General features: G+C 40.4%; 1 protein-coding gene across 1 annotated transcript in view; it reads right to left on the bottom strand.

The window, feature by feature from the left end:
- CTNNA2 (catenin alpha 2) overlaps positions 1 to 22,979 on the bottom strand; it is a 2,092,931-nt gene that overhangs the window by 492,476 nt on the left and 1,577,476 nt on the right. Inside the window, exon 9 of the mRNA XM_056553837.1 lies at positions 16,524 to 16,676. Within this exon, the coding sequence (XP_056409812.1) occupies positions 16,524 to 16,676 (153 nt within the window). The remainder of the gene's footprint in view (positions 1 to 16,523; positions 16,677 to 22,979) is intronic.

The following is a 22,979-nucleotide window of genomic DNA, read 5'->3' as shown; positions in this document are numbered from 1 at the left end:
TCAATGTTTTCCCCACGGTATGAGTGTATCATGTATGGGCACCCGCCTCACGTTTATGTGGCCCAAATATGTCAACAGCGCGTTTTCTTCTCCCTGCTGGTGGTGTTTTACACTATCACAGAGATAGGATTTTTTGCCACTTCACCCAGTCCTGGGAGATGGTGGCAAAATGTGCTAATGACTGGGTATAGGAGAATTGGTGCTAGGCTGCTTGTACATGTGCGGTGTGGGTTAGAGACAGAGCTTTACCTATATTATATATTTATTTTCCATTTTCTTTTATTTTTTCTTATGCACATTTATTGGCCTTTGGGATATTTTGATTCTGAGCAACTGAGAGCCATTCGCCATTCCTGTGAGCTACCGCTCACCTGCTAAGCACAAGTGACTGCCCTTTTCCTATATGGCAGCTGATGGCGCATTGAGCGATGTGCGCATGCGTGCATTTACACGCGACCCATGTGGGTCTGGGATACTTCATACTGTGTCAGTGATAGGTCAAAACACAATCCCGGAAACGAGAGGCCGCGTGGACGCCGCAGCACGCCGCCATCCTCTGTCGGGTAAGCTCTGCCCTTATTGTTTATTCAATTAATCATTCATATCACCTGATTTTCATGGTTTTTAATCTAGGATAAATATTTTTTAATGCACTATTATCACTTTATTGGCATACATAATTTCAGGTATATGTTTATATTGCCTGTTGGCATCTTATACTATTCACTGATGTTCACATATTGATTTTATTTTACACTTATTGCATTTTTATTGTTAACTATTATTAATGAGCTTGTATGTTTGTGTAACTATTTAAAGCTCTCTGAATCACTCAAATGTTGCTTGAAAATGGTGGTGTGAGGCCACAGTCGCCTGTATTTTCTGGAATAAATCACTTTTTTGCACTTTGAATTGGTGTGCTGCAGTCGCCTTCAATGTATAGATAGATAGATAGATATGAGATAGATAGATAGATAAATATGAGATAGATATATATGAGATAGATAGATAGATAGATATGAGATAGATAGATAGATAGATATGAGATAGATAGATAGATATGAGATAGATAGATAGATAGATAGATATGAGATAGATAGATAGATCCTGAGTAAATTGTGTCCAGCACTTTTCGCCTTTTTAAGTATTCATAGACAGAACATACATCAGATATAATCCAGTGAATGAATGGTGAATGTAAATTACTAATCTTATCGAGGGATTATTATAAAATGTATAAACCTAACCCTCTGTTATACAAGTCCAACACGTCAGCTGGAGAGAATGATTACTTTATCAATGCTAAAAGGAAGCGATTCACCGAATCCAGCGGAGGAGATAGCCGCAGTGACCCAGGCGCTGATGGAAGGACAGCTGTAACACTGTATTGTGCATTACGTATTCCTCCAAGTAACACAGGGAATGGGCAATCAGTCAGACAATTATAGGACGGCATGGAGCGCGGAGAAGTGGGGTGAACTCCAGGAGAAGTCTATGTATTACTATGTGGGAAAGTCCTTCCCAGGGGAAATTATTACAGTAGTATTGTCCATATCCACTTGCAAGAATGAAAATGGAAATAACTAAGAAATTAAATAGTGAATGTTTAGAGGAACGTGTTATTGAACCTCTACTATTGTGACTGAACAAACAGATTGTTTTACTCAGAGGACAGAATCAACTCTGCTGCATCAGTAAGCACTCATGGCATCAGTAAGCACTCATGACATCAGTAAGCACTCATGACATCAGTAAGCACTCATGGCCTCAGTAAGCACTCATGACATCAGTAAGCACTCATGGCATCAGTAAGCACTCATGACATCAGTAAGCACTAATGGTATCAGTAAGCACTCATGACATCAGTAAGCACTCATGGTATCAGTAAGCACTCATGACATCAGTAAGCACTCATGACATCAGTAAGCACTCATGGCATCAGTAAGTACTCATGACATCAGTAAGCACTCATGACATCAGTAAGCACTCATGGTATCAGGAAGCACTCATGACATCAGTAAGCACTCATGACATCAGTAAGCACTCATGACATCAGTAAGCACTCATAACATCAGTAAGCACTCATGGTATCAGTAAGCACTCATGACATCAGTAAGCACTCATGGCATCTGTAAGCACTGATGACATCAGTAAGCACTCATGACATCAGTAAGCACTCATGGCATCAGTAAGCACTCATGGCATCAGTAAGCATTCATGGCATCAGTAAGCACTCATGGCATCTGTAAGCACTCATGACATCAGTAAGCACTCATGACATCAGTAAGCTCTCATGACATTAGTAAGCACTCATGGCATCAGTAAGCACTCATGACATCAGTAAGCACTCATGGCATCAGTAAGCACTCATGGCATCAGTAAGCACTCATGACATCAGTAAGCACTCATGGCATCAGTAAGCACTCATGGCATCAGTAAGCACTCATGGCAACAGTAAGCACTCATGACATCAGTAAGCCCTCATGACATCAGTAAGCACTCATGGCATCAGTAAGCACTCATGGCATCAGTAAGCACTCATGGCATCTGTAAGCACTCATGACATCAGTAAGCACTCATGACATCAATAAGAACTCATGGCATCAGTAAGCACTCATGGCATCAGTAAGCACTCATGGCATCTGTAAGCACTCATGACATCAGTAAGCACTCATGACATCAGTAAGCACTCATGGCATCAGTAAGCACTCATGACATCAGTAAGCACTCATGACATCAGTAAGCACTCATGGCATCAGTAAGCACTCATGGCATCTGTAAGCACTCATGACATCAGTAAGCACTCATGACATCAGTAAGCACTCATGACATCAGTAAGCACTCATGGTATCAGGAAGCACTCATGACATCAGTAAGCACTCATGGCATCAGTAAGCACTCATGACATCAGTAAGCACTCATGACATCAGTAAGCACTCATGACATCAGTAAGCACTCATGGCATCAATAAGCACTCTTTAGCAGCAAGAGTGGGGGGGGGGGTTAAAGTTTGATAACAGGAGAAAGAAGCATTTTTTGTCTAATAAGAGACAGACAAAGTTGCTTATATTCGCTTGTACTATTGATCTATGCAGAGTTTAAATGACCGTGCCTATTTAAGGGGCCTGATTCTATGACATCTCTGTTCATTTTAAGGAACTGTCCAGAACAGCATATGTTTGCTATGGGGATTTCCTTTTACCCTGGACAGTACCTAAAAATGGACAGAGATGTCACCAGAGAGCACTGTTGCTCATGATGTCAGCAGACAGCTCTGTGTTTCAAACGGAAAATAATTTCCACTGTAGTATTCAGCAGCTAATAAATACAGGAATGATTAAGATTTTTAATATCTGTTTAACTTTCTGGCACCAGTTGACTTAAAAAAAAAAGTTTTTCACTGGAGTACCCCTTTAAAAAAAGAAAATAACTTCCTCTGGATTATATAGCAGCTGATAAGTACTGGAAGGATTAAGATTTTTAAAGAAGTAATTTACAAATCTGTTTAATTCCTGTCATCAGTTGATTTTACAAAATAAAATAAAATGTTTTCCAGGGGAGTACCCCTTTAACAGTGCATTGACATCCATGTCTCCTCCCATAGGCTTGCATTGAGGGGCGTCACACGGGGGCGCAGGCGTGACGTCACACTCCGCCCGCCCTGTGGTCGCCGGTAATCAGTCCTGGAGCGAACACGCTCCGGGGACTGATTACAAACGGGGTGCCGCATGCAAGATCCCGGGGGTCCCCAGCGGCGAGACTCCCGCGATCAGGCATCTTATCCCTAAGCACCGGAGAACCCCTTTAAGAGTACCATGATAAGATCAGAATGTGATTCCTACCTACTAACAGGTTACTTTTCAATTAAATGACCAGGACTGGGGGCCCCTGTGCAGTCATCCTTAGGGACCTAGAAAAGATGTATGTAGACTAAGCCTGGTGTTAGGGTACACTAAGTTTTAAGTTAATGTCGATTTAAATAAAGACGGAAAAAAACTATCCCTTGATAGATTTGAAAAGAATGCAAATATATATATATATATATATATATATATATATATATATATATATAATTACTTATATTTAAAAATGTTAACCCTTCCAGTATTTATCAGCTACTGTATGTTCCAGGGGAAGTTCTTTTCTTTTTGAATTTCCTTTCTGTCTGGCCACAGTGTTCTCTGCTCACATCTCTGTCAATGTCAGGAACTGTCCAGAATAGGTGCAAATCCCCATCGCAAACCTCTCCTGCTCCGGACAGTTCCTAAAATAAACAGAGGTGTCAGCAGAGAATACTGTGATCAGACAGAAAGGAAATTCAAAAAGAAAAGAACTAGTATACAGCAGCTAATAAGTACTGGAAGGATCCCTTGATAGATTAGAAAAGAATGCATTTATATATATATATATATATATATATATATATATATATATATATATATATATATATATATATTAAAGACTAATATTAAATTACATAATTTTAGTAGAAAAATAAGACATATACAATTTTTTTCACAGGTATTAACTACAATTAGGAAGACTATACATACAGATGTGACCTTTCTTAACTTATCTCTAAACTCAATACATCCTGAGATTTATAGTGTGACAGTTTACCAAGCCTACCAGCTTTTCACAACATAATTTCATGATAATTTGTCCCTAAATATATACATTGTGTATTCTTATATGTCCTACCCAGTTATGCATATAAAACCTTTTATGTTTCAGGATAACATGTTGTGATATTGGTTCATTAGTTTCACGATAAATTGGAATCCTTAAGGTGGATACATTTGTATAAGTGGTTAGCAGTGGTTTAGGAGTAGCATGCTCATATTGGCCAGCACTGTTTTGAAGCACTGGGGTCCTAGGCTTAAATAACAGCTTTTTGCATCAACATGATTTCATGACACTCTATCTATAAATATATACACTGTATATCATTATATGTTTAGCCCAGTGACTGTTATGTAAATAAAACCTTTGTAAATAAAGTGTTTTAATAGCATGTTGTGATATTGTGTTCAATTGGTTTCATGATAAATTGGAAACCTTAACTAAACTACAGGAAATTTAAATGGGTACTCCAGTGCTAAGACATCTTATCCCCTATCCAAAGGATAGGGGATAAGATGCCTGATCACGGGGGTCCCGCCGCTGGGGACCCCGTGATCTTGCACACAGCACCCTGTTACAATCAGTCCCCGGAGCGTGTTCGCTCCAGGTCTGATTACTGGCGATCACAAAGCCTATGAGAGGGGGCGTGACAGCTGTGACAGCTCCGAGGACTGATTTAACGGGGTGCTGCGTGCAAGATCACGGGGGTCCACAGTGGCGGGACCCCTGTGATCAGGCATCTTATAAGATGTCTTAGAGCCAAAGTACCCCTTTAAGAGTGGACATATCTTTATGAAATAATTGCTAGAAGAAGTAGGTGTCCCCTGAGATTAGGAGGGGATTGAGAAGTTATAGAATATAAGAATTCATACAATTTAGTGTGTCCTGGGCCTCTTGAGTGCTTCCTCCACACTAAAAGGTCATCATTAGCGTTGGATCATTGGATCATTGGTGTTGGAAGGAAACATGACATACAGGAATAGTCTCGTTCTGTGTGACAGGTGACTTAAATAAGTTGAGATAGAGACCCAAACCGGAGTTAGGAGTCATATATTCATATTAAGCAGCACAGTGGCTTTCAGCACTGGAGTTCTAGGTTCAAATCCTACCAAGGACAACATATGCAACCAGTATGTACCGCATTTTTCGCCCTATAGGATGCACTGGCATATAAGACGCACCCAATTTTAAAGGTGCAAAATCTAGGAAAAAAAGATTCTGAACCCAACAGTCATCTTTAACCTGCGGACCTCCAGATATTGCAAAACTACAATTCCCAATGGCTGTCCGGGCATGCTGGGAGTTGTAGTTTTGCAACATCTGGAGGTCCGCAGGTTGAAGACCACTGGATAGGAGGTAATATTCACGTGTCCCCGCCGCTCCGGACCCATCACCGATGCCCTGGATGTAGCTCCATCGCTGTCACCGCGTCCCCGTGGTGTCCCCGATGCTCCGGACGTCTTCTTCCTCGGGATCCACGATCTCCGTCGCCGTCATCACGTTGCCGTCATCACGTCGCTACGCACTCCGCTTCTATTGGATGACGGGATGGCGTGCGCGATGACGTCAAAGGAGAGCACTGCCATGCAGGGGATCCCGACACGGAGCAGACACCGAGAAGGCAGGTAAGGTCCCTCCCGGTGTCCTGTAAGCTGTTCGGGACGCCGCAATTTCACCGCGGCGGTCCCGAACAGCTCGACCGAGCAGCTGGGTTAGTGTCACTTTCGCTTCAGACGCGGCGGTCAGCTTTGTTCGCCGCGTCTGAAGGGTTAATACAGGGCATCACCGCGATTGGTGATGTCCTGTATTAGCAGTGGGTCCCGGCCGTTGATGGCCGCAGGGACCGCCGCAATAGGTGTGTATTCGCCATATAAGACGCACCAACTTCCCCCCCCCCCCAGTTTTGGGGAAGAAAAAGTGCGTCTCATACGGCGAAAAATACGGTATGTACTCCCTGTGTTTGTGTGGGTTTCCTCTGGGCACTCAGGTTCCTTCAGTGACCAATTCTCAACTAAATTCAGAGTCTCTTTAGTTATAATTACAATAGGATTACCCAGAATCCCTTCATAATGCTGATATATAAAAAGAAGATTAAATTTCAATGTTATTAAATTTATCTATTTTTTTTTCTTGAAAATTAATTTATCCTGAAATAAAAATACAAAATTATTTTTCTTGAAAGAAATAAAAAAAATATATATTAGCAGCGGTATAGAAGAAAAAATATGGAATGCCTCAGCGCAGAAACATAAAACCAGGCTCCTGGAAGAATTAATGAAAGGAAAAGCGAGAGACTAGACAGATAATTTCTATTTAGGAGAAATAAAAAATGTTTTATGAGGGAAAATAATGATTCTGTTTTATCAAAGTTTAGTTTTAGGAAATGATCTGTCATTCTGACAAAGCCTCAAGACACATTCATATCTCATATAGTAGAGAATTACAACTGGCAGGAAATGTCACAGTGCTCTATAGTGGATGATATTAAACAATGTACCAAAAAAAAGAAACGGAAAAAAAAGCCTATAAAAAATTAGACATTAAACAAAAAATACAGGGGTTTGAAAAAGCCCTTTTTGGGCCCTGAGGGTGCCATAAACATAAGATATAATGGTAGAATCTGTTCAAGGAGCCCAATTTTGAACTTGATACAAACATCTAAATATCAGTGAGAAAAATATGTCTAATTCTCTATCTTTTTATCCTAAACCAGACGAAATTGTTGATAAGGGACCTTGGAAAAAACAGTGACAAATCATGTACACAGAAAAAAAAATGCTAATTTGAATAAAAAAATTTAAAATGCAAAGTGGTATTAAAATATATAGGACATCTATTGTACATGAAGAAAATAGCTTAGAGTTGTTTAACTCTAAAAATTTTTTTTTTTAGGTTTTTGTTATTTCAGGCCAATAATAAAAATAAAAAAACACACACAAAAAAAAAGAGTTCATGAAGTAGCCACCCCCCTTCCTAAGATACTGTGTTTTAGCATGTTTGTGTTGCAGGATTTTAGTTTTTAGTTTTTTTGCAAATTGTATGATTTTTTTTATTGTGTGTTCTTTTTATTTATTTTTTTAATAAGAAAGTGCCACAAAAAAATGTTACACATATTTATAGAAAAAAAAAAATCTTTGGAGGTCTACAGAAGACCCACTAACTGGGTGAGAAAACACCATAGCCTGAGCATGCTACCTTTTTAAAAAAAACTGCCATTGACACAAAGTGAAAAAAAAAAAAAAAAAAAAAACATATATACTCGAGTATAAGCCGAGTTTTTCAGCATGATTTTTCGTGCTGAAAACACCCCCCTCGGCTTATACACGAATGAACTCTCCGACCTCAGTCGTCATCAACTTGCGGACCTCCAGATGTTTCAAAACTATAACTCCCAGCATGCCTGGACAGCCATGGCTGTTCGGGCATGCTGGAAGTTGTAGTTTTGAAACATCTGGAGGTCCGCAGGTTGAAGACCACTGTTCAGACATTGACAGGCAGTGATGATGAAGGGGATGGGATGATGACAGGTGGTGATGATGAAGGGGGGGTGTGGGATGATGACAGGGGATGATGACAGGTGTTGATGATGAAGGGGGGGTGGGATGATGACAAGGGGATGATGACAGGTGGTGATGATGAAGGGGGGGTTGTGGGATGATGACAGGGGGATGATGACAGGCGGTGATGATGAAGGGGATGTGTGGGATGATGACAGGGGGATGATGACAGGCGGTGATGATGAAGGGGGGTGTGGGATGATGACAGGGGGATGATGATAGGCTGTGATGATGAAGGGGGGATGATGACAGGGTGATGATGATGAGGGTGTTAATTAAGGGGGTCTGGATGATGACGGGGGGGGGGGGAATTATGTATTTCCCACCCTAGGCTTATAGTCGAGTCAATAACTTTTCCTGGGTTTTTGGGGTGAAATTAGGGGCCTCTGCTTATATTCGGGTCGGCTTATACTCGAGTATATACGGTAACAAACAAACAAACAAAAAAAAAAGTATTTTGTTTTATATTTGCCTATTGACTTCTAGTTAACATTTGGCTGCAGCATTTTTGCACTTAGAAAGCTTTTTTACACCTTAGTGACAGCTCATGTTTTTTTTTTTTTTTTTTTTTTTTATAGTGGTCACTAAGAGGCTTTAGACTTGGCTGATGCATTTTTATGGTGGCAATCTATCCACTTGGCATGGGATTTCCTGGGCAGAGATCGTAGGAGCTTATTCTGACAGCCAGCTGCCTATGCTTTCTGCCAGGAGCAGAGAAACCTCCAATCCTGGCAGTTTACCCATTGTATACCAAGATAATGACTGCGGCATGTAAAGGATTTAAGGGGTTTTATGGCCTCATTAGCAGCCCGGCTACACAATCACCGGGTGCCAATGGATTTCCATCAACACATAAACATAAAATAATAATAAATAAAATATACATATTTTGTATTGCCTCACCTGTGACCACCCAAACTACACTGCTCAAAAAAATAAAGGGAACACTTAAACAACACAATGTTGTCAGCGTAGTGTCCAGAACATGGAGGCGCTACCAGGAGAAAGGCCAGTATGTGGAGGAGGCCGTAGGAGGGCAACAACCCAGCAGCAGAAGCACTACCCCCGCCTTTAAATGTCACTTTATGTCCTAATTATTACTGTCTTTAACTATATGTATTTATAGGTTCCAGGAGCTGTCTATATTGGACATTACTTTATTGTTAGTAGAATCCCTGAACACAGGGTAGCAACCAGCTATGATATGTGGAGGAACCTCACTGCTACTGTTTAAATTTCACTATATGTGATCCACACTAAATGGTGGAGATAGCGAGGTGTTACAAAGTCAGTAGACAAAGAGTAGTCAGATCGCAGGCAAAAGTCAGGACATACAGGTGTGGTCACAGAACAAAATAAAACAAGAAACACTAGTGAATGGGTAAAAACTTCTATTAGGCTGGGTTCACATCACGTTTTTACCCATATGGGACCGCATACGGCAGGGGGGAGGTAAAACCTTGCGCTCCCATATCCCTGCCGTATGCCGCCCGTATGTAATTCATTTCAATAAGCCGACCGGAGCGAAACGCTAACTCTGGTCGGCTCATTTTTGCCCCGTATGCAGTTTTCCACTGGACCTCAAACCGTGGTCGGCTACGGTCAAGTGGAGCAGCAGTGCAGCTGCTCTGTTTAAATATCCTACCTATGGGAGGAGTAAGTGCCTATGCAAATGCTGCAGCTGATTGGCCTGGCACTCCTACCTTTGGAATAACCAGCTGGCCACATCGGTCATTGAAAAATGGCCCTGCAATGTGGAAATCCATTCTCAGGACAATAGGAGAAGTACTGTTGGAACTGGACGAGGTACAGTAATGGGCGTAAATGTTAGCACCACTGAAATCTTTCAAGAAAATGAATTATTTCTCACAGAAAAGGATTGCAGTAACACATGTTTTGCTAAACACATGTTTATTCCCTTTGTCTGTATTGGAACTAAATCAAAAAAGGGAGGAAAAAAAACTAATTGGATATAATGTCCCACTAAACTCCAAAAATTATTGGCACCCTTTCAAAATTGTGGAAAAAGAAGATTATTTCAAGCATGTGATTCTCCTGTAAACTTACCTGGGGGCATGTAACAGGTGTGGCAATATAAAAATCACACTTAAAAGCAGATAAGAAGGAAAGAAGTTCACTTAGTCTTTGCATTGTGTCTGTGTGTGCTACACTAAGCATGGACAACAGAAAATAGAACTGTCTGAGGACTTGAGAACCAAAATTGTCAAAAAAATATCATCAATCTCAACGTTTCTAGATTTGCCTTTGTCCACTTTGTCAAGAAGTTTGCAACCCATGGCATTGTAGCTAATCTCCCTGGGTGTGGACGGAAGAGAAAAATTGATGAAGGGTGTCAATGCAGGGTAGTCCGGCTAGTGGATAAGCAGCCCCAAACAAGTTCCAAAGATATTCAAGCTGTCCTGCAGGCTCAGGGAGCATCAGTGTCAGTGCAAACTATTCGTCGATAATTTCAATGAAATGAAATGCTATGGCAGGAGACCCAGGAGGACTCCACTGCCGACGCAGAGACATAAAAAAGCAAGACTATATTTGCCTTAATGAACTTGAGTAAGCCAAAATTCTTCTAGGAAAACGTCTTGTGGACAGATGAGACCAAGATAGAGCTTTTTGGTAAAGCACATCATTCTACTGTTTACTAAAAACGGAAAAAGGAAGGAACACAGTACCTACAGTGAAGTATGGTGGAGGTTGTTTTTAGGGTTGTTTTGCTGCCTCTGGCACTGGGTGCCTTGAATGTGTGCAAGGCATCATGAAATCTGAGGATTACCAACAGATTTTGGGCTGCACCGTACAGCCCAGTGTCAGAAAGCTGGGTTTGTGTCCGAGATCTTGATTCTTCCAGCAGGACAATCATCCCAAACATACATCAAAAAACACCCAGAACTGGATGGCAACAAAGCGCTGGAGAGTTCTGAAGTGGCCAGCAATGAGTCCAGATCTAAATCCCATTGAACACCTGTGGAGAGATCTTAAAATTGCTGTTGGGAAAAGGCGCCTTCCATTAAGAGAGACCCGGAGCAGTTTGCAAATGAAGAGTTGTCCAACATTCCGGCTGAGAGGTGTAAGGAGCTTATTCATGGTTATAGGAAGCAACTGATTTCAATCATTTTTTCCAAAGGGTGTGCAATCAAATATTAAGTTATGGGTGCCAATAATTTTGTCCAGCCCATTTTTTGGAGTTTGGTGTGACATTATGTCCAATTTGCTTTTTATCCTTCCATTTTTGGTTTAGTTCCAATACACACAAAGGGAATAAACATGGGTATAGCAAAACATGTGTTACTGCAATCCTTTTCTGTGAGAAATACTTCATTTTCTTGAAATATTTCAGGGGTGCCAACATTTACGGCCATGACTGTATATATACACATATGTAACACAAACATAGCCACATATAGCTCAACAAAGTTCAAAAGGCCCACAGAAAGTAAATAAGCAGTAGCCAGACATAAACGCTGCTGCTCTATTTACTCAGGGGATATTTGTCCTCCATTGTTGGGATAATCTGGGGTCCTAGTGGTTGGACCTCCTCTGATCTGGGCTACAAGATAAAGAATAACTTTTAATCTTGAGATAATCCCTTTAGGACTACTTATCTTGTCATGAAAATAAAGTAAAGTTTCTATAATGTTCTCAACCCCCTATGCTCATACACGACAAAGTATTAATTCCAACATACAGCCTACAAACCGATTACTGTCATGACTTAAACCCATGTACCTTACACGTTTCGCACACGTCTTAATGATTATTCTGTGGCATTTCATCTACAACAAAAGAGAAACTTGAAGTTCTTGACAGGAACACGGGCATTTCTGCGTTATTATTATTATTGTCAAAGAAATGCGCTGCTAAGAAACCAGTGGCTCACAAATCATTTAAATCTACCTCCAGAGTGTGGCAGACATCATTACCAAACAAACATGATTTATTTGCTTGTCTCAGGGCTCCGGTTTTTAGACAAGATTTTTTTATTTTTCGAGTTATCATCTTATAAATAGGAAATAAGTTAAACAGAAACAAATAGTTGATAATTACCTCTCAACTACAAACAAAGCCTAGATTCATCAAAACAAGCGGAATGGGTATCTGCAATATTTAAGGCAAGTGGAATCATTAGAGAAAATTCCGAAATAAAAGTAAAAAAAAAAAATCCTAATTTAAATATGAAGGGGGCTTGGACAAAGAAATAGGACTCCAAAGGAATCATAACCTGCTAGCTGAAAAAAGTAATTTCACAGGAGGAATTAAAATGCTAACTTGTAAATTTGCCATTTAATACTGTAGCTATAGAAATGATGTACTGGACTGTAGCCGAGGCTTGGAGCTATGATTACTAGTTCTGGGCCTGCCTTGGTGAATAGGCAACTAATATAAAAGAGAGCATTTTAACATATATTACTCTTGGGAAGCTCGCACAGGCTGATCCTGCCATGCTGCCACAGAGCAGAGCTACAGAGTCATCTGTCAACTTATCCCTCAACGTAGGTGGCTACATCCGGTGAGAATTGGCCAGTCATTTCTCAAGCTACGCGGCCCGATACATTCTGCTTAATTGCCGCCAATAATGTTTTATATATTTAACATTTCATCGCTTCTAGCGGATATTAACAAGGAAGATTTTTTCCACAAATAGGAAAAGGGAAATTCGACCCACAACTATAATGTATATATATTTCATTTACCTAAGGATCTTATTGGCTATGAGCAATGGATGCACTGCTTAAAGAGGGTCAAAGAAAGAAGAAATAAATACTGAGGCCTCTGTCAAAAATCAGGCAGAACACTGTCACGTTTCTGGCACCCAAGCACCCTTAATCATGACCACAATTAAAGGCGCTTAGGCACCAAAAATGTGTTGGTGTTCTGGCAGCTGAGCTTATGTCTGTATTGCATGGACTCATAATAAAGAAGTAAAAGTTTTAACTGCATCTGTTGAATCCATCACATATTTTCTTGGATGGTGTCTCCAAGCCCTGCGATCATGGATACGGGATTTGTGCAGTGGTCAGTAAACTACTTTGCAGGGTAAGCTGGATCAACTTTTTGCTGTGAGTACTAGGGACCCAAAAGAAAGCCCTTTTGACATCAATAAGAAATATAGGCCCAACTGGCCATTCTTCTAAAACTCTATGTATTGTGGATTTGTTTCTCCTTTATAAACTTTTTTTTTTTTTTTTACTTATAGATCTGTCCTTCCTCACCTTCACTCTTGGCTCAACATATCTAAAGAAGAGCGGCAAAAGATACCCAACTTTAAAACTGGCATGATTCACACTCTGTTGTAAGATGTTTATGCTAATGTGGCCACCAGTGGTTGTGTTGTGTATTGCAGCCAGTTGAGGGTTTTGCTCTCATCTTGGAACAATATTTTGAATTTGTATCATAAGATATTGGAGCCTTTGGTGAAATCTATAAAAAGTTAAGGGTGGACACATCAATATATGAGCCATGACAGTGAGCCACAAGCTGAAACCTACTTGAACCTATGACCTCAAGTGAAGTTCTGCCTACTTGCCAAAAGTGCAGTATGGAATATAAATATAAATAATGGAACATCCGAAAATTAGCAATTTCTGTATGCCAGACAACTGATGTGACATAATTTGAGATGTCTCCCTTGCCCCTATTACAAAATTTGCAAAAGCTATTTTTTTTACTGTCTAGAGATTCTATACTGTTTTGAGATATTGTCACCAATCCAGTTGCAGCTTTCAAAAATGTAGAATTTTAATAAATATCAGACTCATTCCCAGCCCCCTGAGGGATCATTTCACATACTGGCCATATAAATCTATATAGAGGCGATGGACAAGGAGGAAGATGGGAGGAGAACTCAGAGGTGATAACAAGAAGCAAACAGAGATTGCAAAAAAACTACACAAGAGAATATGGTTAATATTAGCTATTTCCCAAGGTCTTGATTTACAACTGCTCAGGACTGCTTTATAATGTTCTCCATGCTGCTGCTGTTTCTCATGGAGTTCATAAAGAGACATTAAAGAGCAGGATTCCTTTGTGACTGGGCTTGTACTAAACCTGTCCCCTTGTCGCCTGGTTTGTGGGTTGTGAGCACACAGTGCAACAGATTAACAAAATGGACCTGACCTCACCTGGCCTGTCCAACAGAGAGAAGGCTCATATTGTCACAAGTAAAAAGCAGCACAGGACATGTAGCACTTTACTTTATAGAAGAGAGGTGCTACCAGACACCCAATCAATACATGTGTAGTGTACTACTTTGACTGACCATTTTGGTGGACAGGTAGAGTGCACCAGAACGGGAATTCCTTTTACTGAGCAGTTTCCATCTTGTTTAAAAGATATAATGTCCATATGTACAAAAAGGGCATGTGAATAGAAGTTATATCTATGAGGCAATTCCATTAAACCTTTACTTTTAGAACTGATGGATCACTTGATGTAGCAGGTAGGTATCTGAGCCGATAATGAAATCTTAGTGCCTAAATCTTAATAATTTTTAATAATTCCCAGACCGAGGATCAGATGTTTTACAAACCAACATAAATGATAGACCAATTACTGTAGTAACGGTGCTTAAAACTTCACAACATATCACCTTCTGATAAATAATATTTTGAGATGGTTCGAGCTAATACAAGTCTGTGATAAATCCTAACTGTGCAGTAGAATTACGTTTTCAGTGTATTTATCTCAGAAAATGCATTTATTTCTCTTTCTAAATGGCAAGCAAAATCCCCATCTCCACATAATTGTGTCTCCATTTAGCCGACTCAGTCTAGTTTTATACTTTGCAGTAAATTTACCATTTTACACTAATTTTGTCGAGAGAAAAATAGTTTAGTAATGGATGTGTTTTTTTCTTCTTCTTTTTCTTACAGGAAGAATGCTAAATTGAAATGTTAAAAAACTGGTTAAACCGAGTTAACCATGTCCAGCAGTGGAAACAAATATAAAGGCTTAGGTTGCCTTGAAAATACCTTAGCAGATCCTCCACTTCACACTGCCACCATCAGTCAGTCCATTGGAAGGATGGAGTTGACCAGAAAATAAAATACCGTAAGTCCAATTTCCACCACTCAATTCTAGTAAAATACCAGGCACCCAATGAACCCCAATTAAGTTAACATAGTCCATCAGGACCTGGCAGTGTCAGTTGTGCTATGACCTGTTAATGGTCATTTTAATGCTATAAAAAAAGAGCAAACGGACTCTTAACGGGTCAGAGCACAATCTGTACTTAGCCTTAGCCAATCACTGACCTCAGTGGTGACTTGCCTCTGCCAGTGATTGAGCATTCCTAGAAAACACTGATCTGTGTGGAATGGAACCATTGAAACATCAGTGGTGAAGTATCTTGGGAGGAAATTATGGTAAGTAATGACTATTTTCAAGGCAGCTTAAGAGTACCTGTCATGATCGCCAGTGGCAGGATGTGTTTAAAGCTCACAGGCAATCTTGTAGCCTAAGACTTGCTCCAAGACTGAGGCAATCAGTTTATACCTTTCCAGAAGTCCAATAAACCTTACATTTGACTCAGAGCAAGTCTAGGGCTACAAGATTGCCTAGGAGCCTTAATCATATCTTGCTGCTGAAGCTTGCGATAGGTACCAGCAGTAGAAAGCCCCATTAGCAGTAACATCATACAACCATTGCAATAATTATGCCTATTCTTGAGGCTACCCTTTCGTTCCATGATCTCCATGCTCAGCATGCACACACAACCATTGGATAGGAGTTTTTGTTTTACTAAAGCTGGTGAGGCAATGGTTGGAAATCCCTTCCTTAGGATATGATTTTGTTTGTATAATAACCACTTTATCTCTTGTGCTGGTGACTATACATAGAGTAGCTTAATATAAAGAAGTGCTTACAAAAAGATAGCATTTTATACCGGTAGCTATAAGATAGACTAATGTAGATTGCAGAAGAAATTAACTTTCAGAAAATAAAAAAAAACATGTAAGGAAAGGTGCCAAACAGGAACAAAGGTCCTTTTGCATGGACCACTTATGGGGTGATAAAGCGTTTTTAGGAACCATTCTCAATGATTGACTCGTGTAAAAGGGCCAGTGATCAGCTAATGAATGAGTAAATGCTCCTACGCCGGTTACTTTCTACTTTTAAACTAGAATAAAAATGTTCTATTTTTATATGTATCCAAAAATGGCAATAACTTCAACACGTGAAAATAACAAGAGCATTCTCTTTACTACAACAATGAAAAAACTTGAAAGCTAACTTGGCTCCGCTCATTTTCCCAACATTAGGCACGTCTTCCGCTTTAATACCTTACAAGATACATGAAAGGTGATCTTTTGATGTAAAACAAAGGCTTACCTCAACCAATTTGTTGGCATGTTCGCGAAACACTTGGGCGTATTCTTTCACTTCCTTCTCATTACCACTCTTCGCAGCCTCAATAAGAACCAGCAGGGGAACATTTGTCTCCAAGAAAGAATCTGAGATATGGTCCATTACCGCCTTCCGGAGCTAAAGGGAAAAAAAGGATTGGAAAATAAGGTTGCGTCTTTTGTAATGTGAAATGTATTTAACATGTAAATCGGCAAATTAACTTGTCTATTTGTGAACTGTTGGCAGTTACTTTTAGAATATTTTTTTGCCTGTATAATCATATGAACAGTGTTCGCAGGACAAGCCAAAAAGGAAATGAGTGATTGCTAATGATATAATGGATACAGTCTTAACAAAAATTAAGCAGATGCTGGTGCATCAACTGGTTAATGATGTCCTTCTTGGCAGAGTTCCCTAGGCACTTTCCTTGCCTCGGCATATGGAAATTGTATGACAATGTGCTTCTTCTATGATGCAGACAGCATCATTCTGCTCTGGTCAGGCCTGACTAGAAGAGGTCAGAGTAGTGGATCAGCACAGGACCTAGAACAGGGGGGAAGCTTCAGATGAACAGCCATGTTCCCCAGTCTGTAGCTTTCCAGGTCTCATCATGACCTCCTGCCTGGCATGAGTTGTAGTTTGCAACAGCTGGAAAGTCACAGGTTGGGAAACTATGATTTAAGTTTGAAGTGGCACAGTACATTAGGGGGCACAGTGGCACAGTACATTCCTGGCACAGTGACACAATTCGGGTTCAGAGCATAGTATTTAGCAATATATTTAGGAGGCACAGCATGTGGCATTTGACAATATTATAACCAGGGGCACAGTGTGTGGCTGAATAATATTCAGGACCACAGTGTGTTGGAGTATTAAACCAGGGGCATGGTGTGCAGCAATATAATATTTAGGGGTACGGTGTGTAACAGTATAATATTCAGGGGTACAGTGTGTGGCAGTATAATATTTAGGTCATCCTTAGAGATTTAGATTTACATCCTCCACACTAGTTTTACCCTGTGACTTATAATTGGGATAATAATAATTTTCTGAAACCGGCAGCGCCTCATTCTTCCTGGGCGGCTAGGTGTAAACTGGTGTTCAACCGGACCTTCACCTGATGGCAGACTTGGATAAGGGGACCCTTACTTAACTCCTTCAGGATGTAGGGCGTACCTGTACGTCCTACGCCTGATCCCGATGTTTAAAACGGGGTCACACCCTTTAGACACGGCAATCAAAGTTGACCGCTGCGTCTGAAATTAAAGTAAATGCTTTCCGGCAGCTCAGTCAGGCTGATCAGCTAGGACGCGAGCGGAGACCCCTTTACCTTGCTCTGTTGCATCCAATCAGCGTATGATTGCTCCAAGCCTGAGCTACAGGCTTGAGCAATCGAGCCCCTAAAACGTTGATCCATGCAAAGCTATGGCTTTGCAGGGATCAGTGTAAAAGATCAGTGTGTTCAGTGTTATAGCCCCCTATGGGATTAACCCTATCCCTAATAAAAGTTTGAATCACTCCCCTGTAAATAAAAACATATGTGGTATCGCCACGTGCGTAACTGTCCGAACTATAAAAATATATTGTTAATCAAACCAAACGGTCAATGGCGTACGCGCAAAAAAATTCCAAAGTCCAACATAGCGTTTTTTTGGTCACTTTTTATATCATGATATAAAGAATAAAAAGCGATCAAAAAGTCTGATCAATATAAACCTATAAAAACTTCAGAATACAGCGCAAAAAATTAGCCCTCAAACCGGCCCATATGCGGAAAAGTAAAAAAGTTATAGGGGTTAGAAGATGAGAATTTTTAACGTATACATTTTCCTGCATGTAGTTATGATTTTTTTTCCGAAGTACGACAAAATCCAACCTATATAAGGCTGGGTCCACACTACGTTTTGTCCCATACGGGAGCGCATACGGCAGGAGGGAGCTAAAACCTCGCGCTCCCGTATGTGACCGTATGCGCTCCCGTATGTCATTCACTTCAATGAGCCGACCGGAGTGAAACGTTCGGTCCGGTCGGCTCATTTTTGCGCCGTATGCGCTTTTACAACCGGACCTAAAACCGTGGTCAACCACGGTTTTAGGTCCGGTTGTAAAAGCGCATACGGCGCAAAAATGAGCCGACCGGACCGAACGTTTCACTCCGGTCGGCTCATTGAAATGAATGACATACGGGAGCGCATACGGTTACATACGGGAGAGCGAGGTTTTAGCTCCCTCCTGCCGTATGCGCTCCCGTATGGGACAAAACGTAGTGTGGACCCAGCCTTAGTAGGGTAGAATTTTAACCGGATGGACCTACAGAATAAAGAGAAGGTGTCATTTTTACCAAAAAATGTACTGCGTAGAAACGGAAGCCCCCAAAATTTACAAAATTATTATTTTTTTCTTAAATTTTGTCGCACAATGAATTTTTTTTCTGTTTCGCCGTGGAATTTTTGGTAAAATGACTAATGTCACTGCAAAGTAGAATTGGTGGTGCAAAAAATAATCCATCAAATGGAATTTTATGTGCAAAATTGAAAGTGTTTTGATTTTCAGAAAGTGATGAGGAAAAAATGAAAATGGAAAAACCCTGCATCCTTAAGGAGTTAAAGTAGACCTTTGGTCTATATCAAAAACTACTTAAATGGGTTATTCCAAGATTAAAAGGTATTCCCATAGGATAAAGGATAACTGGCTGATCATTGAGGGCCCACCTGTTGGGATTCCCTTTGATCCTGAGAATGGGGGTCAAATGTCCTGTGAGTGAATGGTGTAGAACTGTTCATTTTCCCCCACTTTTCCATTTATTGTCTATGGAACTTCCAAACAGCAGAGTCCACAACTCAGAACCATGTTCAAAAGTCCAAGAGAAAGTGAATAAAATTGTGACCGATCATGTGCTCTAGCCCTACATTCACTCCAGGGACAATTGACTTTTTTTCTAGTGATCAGTGAAGCTCCCACCATTCAACCCCTTTTCGAATGATCAGCTTGTTATTCCCCTTTGGGGATAACCCCTGAATGATCAGCTGCATAACACCAATGCAACTTTCATGGTCTTTTCTTTCTCCTCAAAAAAATTCAATGAAAAATCATGGTCATGGGCAGTTTTTAGATCTCTACAAGCTGCCTACTTCCCTAGAGTCAACTTTTTGATCTCAGATCTTCTGCTTACCTGTTTTAGATCAACAGATCTATATTAAGAATTTTTTTTTTTTCCCCAAAAATGTGGTTTGATGAATGCCATCTCACTGGTTCTTTAATTTATGTTATGTTTCTGGAGCTTTTACCATCATAATTTATTAGAAAACTTTGAGAAGAATGTGGTCAAGCATAAACAGGTAATAATAATAATAATAATAATTGTATTTATATAGCGCCTACAGATTCCGCAGCGCTTACAATTATGGGGTACAAACAACAGGTGCATCATGATCACAAATTGAACATTAAAGGGGTTCTCCAGTGGAAAACAATATTTTTCAAATCAACTGGTTCCAGAAAGGTAAACAGATTTGTAAATTATTTATATAAAAAAATCTTAATCCTTCCAGTATTTATCAGCTGCAGTATTCTACAGTGGAAGTTGTGGAATTTTTTTCAGTCTGACCACAGTGCTTTCCCATGTACTGCTGACTCTTAACCATCAAAATGGAGCAAAATTGGAGTATTATAAAGTCTGTGGCAGGACTATTTTATTATTAATAAAATAACAAAATAAACAACCAATAGGTGGATGACATTTTTTCGAGTGTGATGCATTGTGTTTCATTTATTATTATTATAGGGCTGGAAAAAGACACAGCATTTTTGTCCAAAATGTTGAACAAATGTACAGAAACCCTTGTTTTACATGAATAAAAATGCAGGTTGAAATAAACTCCACATAAAAACAACTATAGTAATACAAACAATTCATATATATATATATATATATATATATATATATATATATATATATATATATATTTTTTTTTTTTTTTTTTTTTTTTTTTGGGGGGGGGGGCACAAAAAACTAAATTGCATTATGGAGGGTTTTTTTTCAGGCAAAACAAAATTTGTACAAGTAACAATCTTGATCCTGCACTTAAATGTAATACAATGCACCAATGTGCCGAGTGAATTACAAATTTTGGATGCGTTTCTAATGCACACGCATCAGTAATAAAGAGTTCGGATGTACTTGAAACGCGTCCAGATTGTTTATTCCACTCGCACAGCATTTTAAATAGACTAAATAAAGACTGAAAGTGCTGGATCAAGATCATTCCTTGCACTTCATTTGACGCATCAAGCTAGTGCGGATCCAAGCACCTGATCTGTACTGGGATGAGCTGGAAATATGTACATCACAGAAAGGGGTGCACAGAGCTGGAACTTGCATTTTGTCAGCCCCAATGCAAAATCTATAATCTATAACAAAGTTCATGTCTATCATGTATCATTTATACTACTGGTGTCTTCTTTTAGGGATAAGGTGCCTTGGGGCCCTTTCAGTCCCAGGACCCTGATGCAACTTCTACCTCTGTACCCCCTATAGTAACACCCTAGATATTCATCAGAGAACTGTAACAGATACATACAGCTCCAGAGTGTCCCTATTATCAGAATAGAGGACATCAAAACCAGGATACAATATAGTAGATGTGTCGGCACTACCGTGGAGTATGTGGAGGTGCATGTGGTAGGGTAAAGTCACTAGTAAAAGAAGATGGTACCGAGCACTCACCAGTCATGCAAAGTGAAGATTTAATAATCGCCACTGAAGAAGGGGATTCCCCAAAACGCGTTGGAAATTTTTAGGACCCCATACCACCTCGCAAATAGACTTCATTCTTCATTTCTGCGCACATACCTCTGTTCTACTGCACGAGGATGCTGCTTCTCGAAACTCATTATACCACCTTCCAAAGCTCTGGCCAGATGCCACTCTGTGCCTCTACATGGAATAACCACCAAAGGCTCCAGACACGCAGACATCCATCTACCCACTCTGCGCTCCATCAAGAGGACATTGCGCGACCTTTACATGCGGAGAATCTACAGATGGTGAGTGCTGCAGTGCACCGATGAATGTTCACATTTTTACTATCACACACTGTGGACCTTACAGTGGATCCCTAACTTGTGACTATATCAATCTAACCATTATTCCACTACCTGTTGCTATTTGAGAGGTATATAATGCATCCATCACTAGACATTTATTAACCCCTTAAGGACCCAGCCATTTTACACCTCAGGACCCGGTCATTTTTTGCCCATCTGACCACTGTCACTTTAAACATTAATAACTCTGGAATGCTTTTAGTTATCATTCTGATTCCGAGAGTGTTTTTTCGTGACATATTCTACTTTAACATAGTGGTAAAATTTTGTGGTATCTTGCATCCTTTCTTGGTGAAAAATCCCCAAATTTGATGAAAAATTTGAAAATTTTGCATTTTTCTAACTTTGAAGCTCTCTGCTTGTAAGGAAAATGGATATTCCAAATAATGTTTATTTTAATTCACATTTCCAATATGTCTACTTTATGTTTTCATCATAAAATTGACAAGTTTTTACTTTTGGAAGACACCAGAGGGCTTCAAAGTTCAGCAGCAATTTTCCAATTTTTCACAAAATTTCCAAACTCACAATTTTTCAGGGACCAGTTCAGGTTTGAAGTGGATTTGAAGGGTCTTCATATTAGAAATAGCCCACAAATGACCCCATTATAAAAACTGCACCCCCCAAAGTATTCAAAATGACACTCAGTCAGCGTTTTAACCCTTTAGGTGTTTCACAGGAATAACAGCAAAGTGAAGGAGAAAATTCACAATCTCTATTTTTTACACTCGCATGTTCTTGTAGACCCAATTTTTGAATTTTTACAAGGGGTAAAAGGAGAAAATGTATACTTATTTTTGTAGCCCAATTTCTCTCGAGTAAGCACATACCTCATATGTCTATGTAAAGTGTTCGGCGGGCGCAGTAGAGGGCTCAGAAGCGAAGGAGCGACAAGGGGATTTTGGAGAGTACGTTTTTTTAAATGGTTTTTGGGGGGCATGTTGCATTTAGGAAGCCCCTATGGTGCCAGAACAGCAAAAATCCCCCACATGGCATACCATTTTGGAAACTAGACCCCTTGAGGTACGTAACAAGGAATAAAGTGAGCCTTAATACCCCACAGGGGTGTTACGCCGAGCGCTCCGGGTCCCCGCTCCTCCCCGGAGCGCTCGCTTCACCTCCTCCGCTGCAGCGCCCCGGTCACGTCCTCTGACCCGGGGCGCTGCGATCCTGCTGCTAGCCGGGATGCGATTCGCGATGCGGGTAGCGCCCGCTCGCGATGCGCACCCCGGCTCTCCTACCTGACTCGCTCCCCGTCTGTTCTGTCCCGGCGCGCGCGGCCCCGCTCCCTAGGGCGCGCGCGCGCCGGGTCTCTGCGATTTAAAGGGCCACTGC

This window comes from Hyla sarda, chromosome 1 (assembly GCF_029499605.1).
Source record: "Hyla sarda isolate aHylSar1 chromosome 1, aHylSar1.hap1, whole genome shotgun sequence".
NCBI lineage: Eukaryota > Metazoa > Chordata > Amphibia > Anura > Hylidae > Hyla > Hyla sarda.
This window is presented reverse-complemented; position numbering and strand designations above follow the sequence as displayed.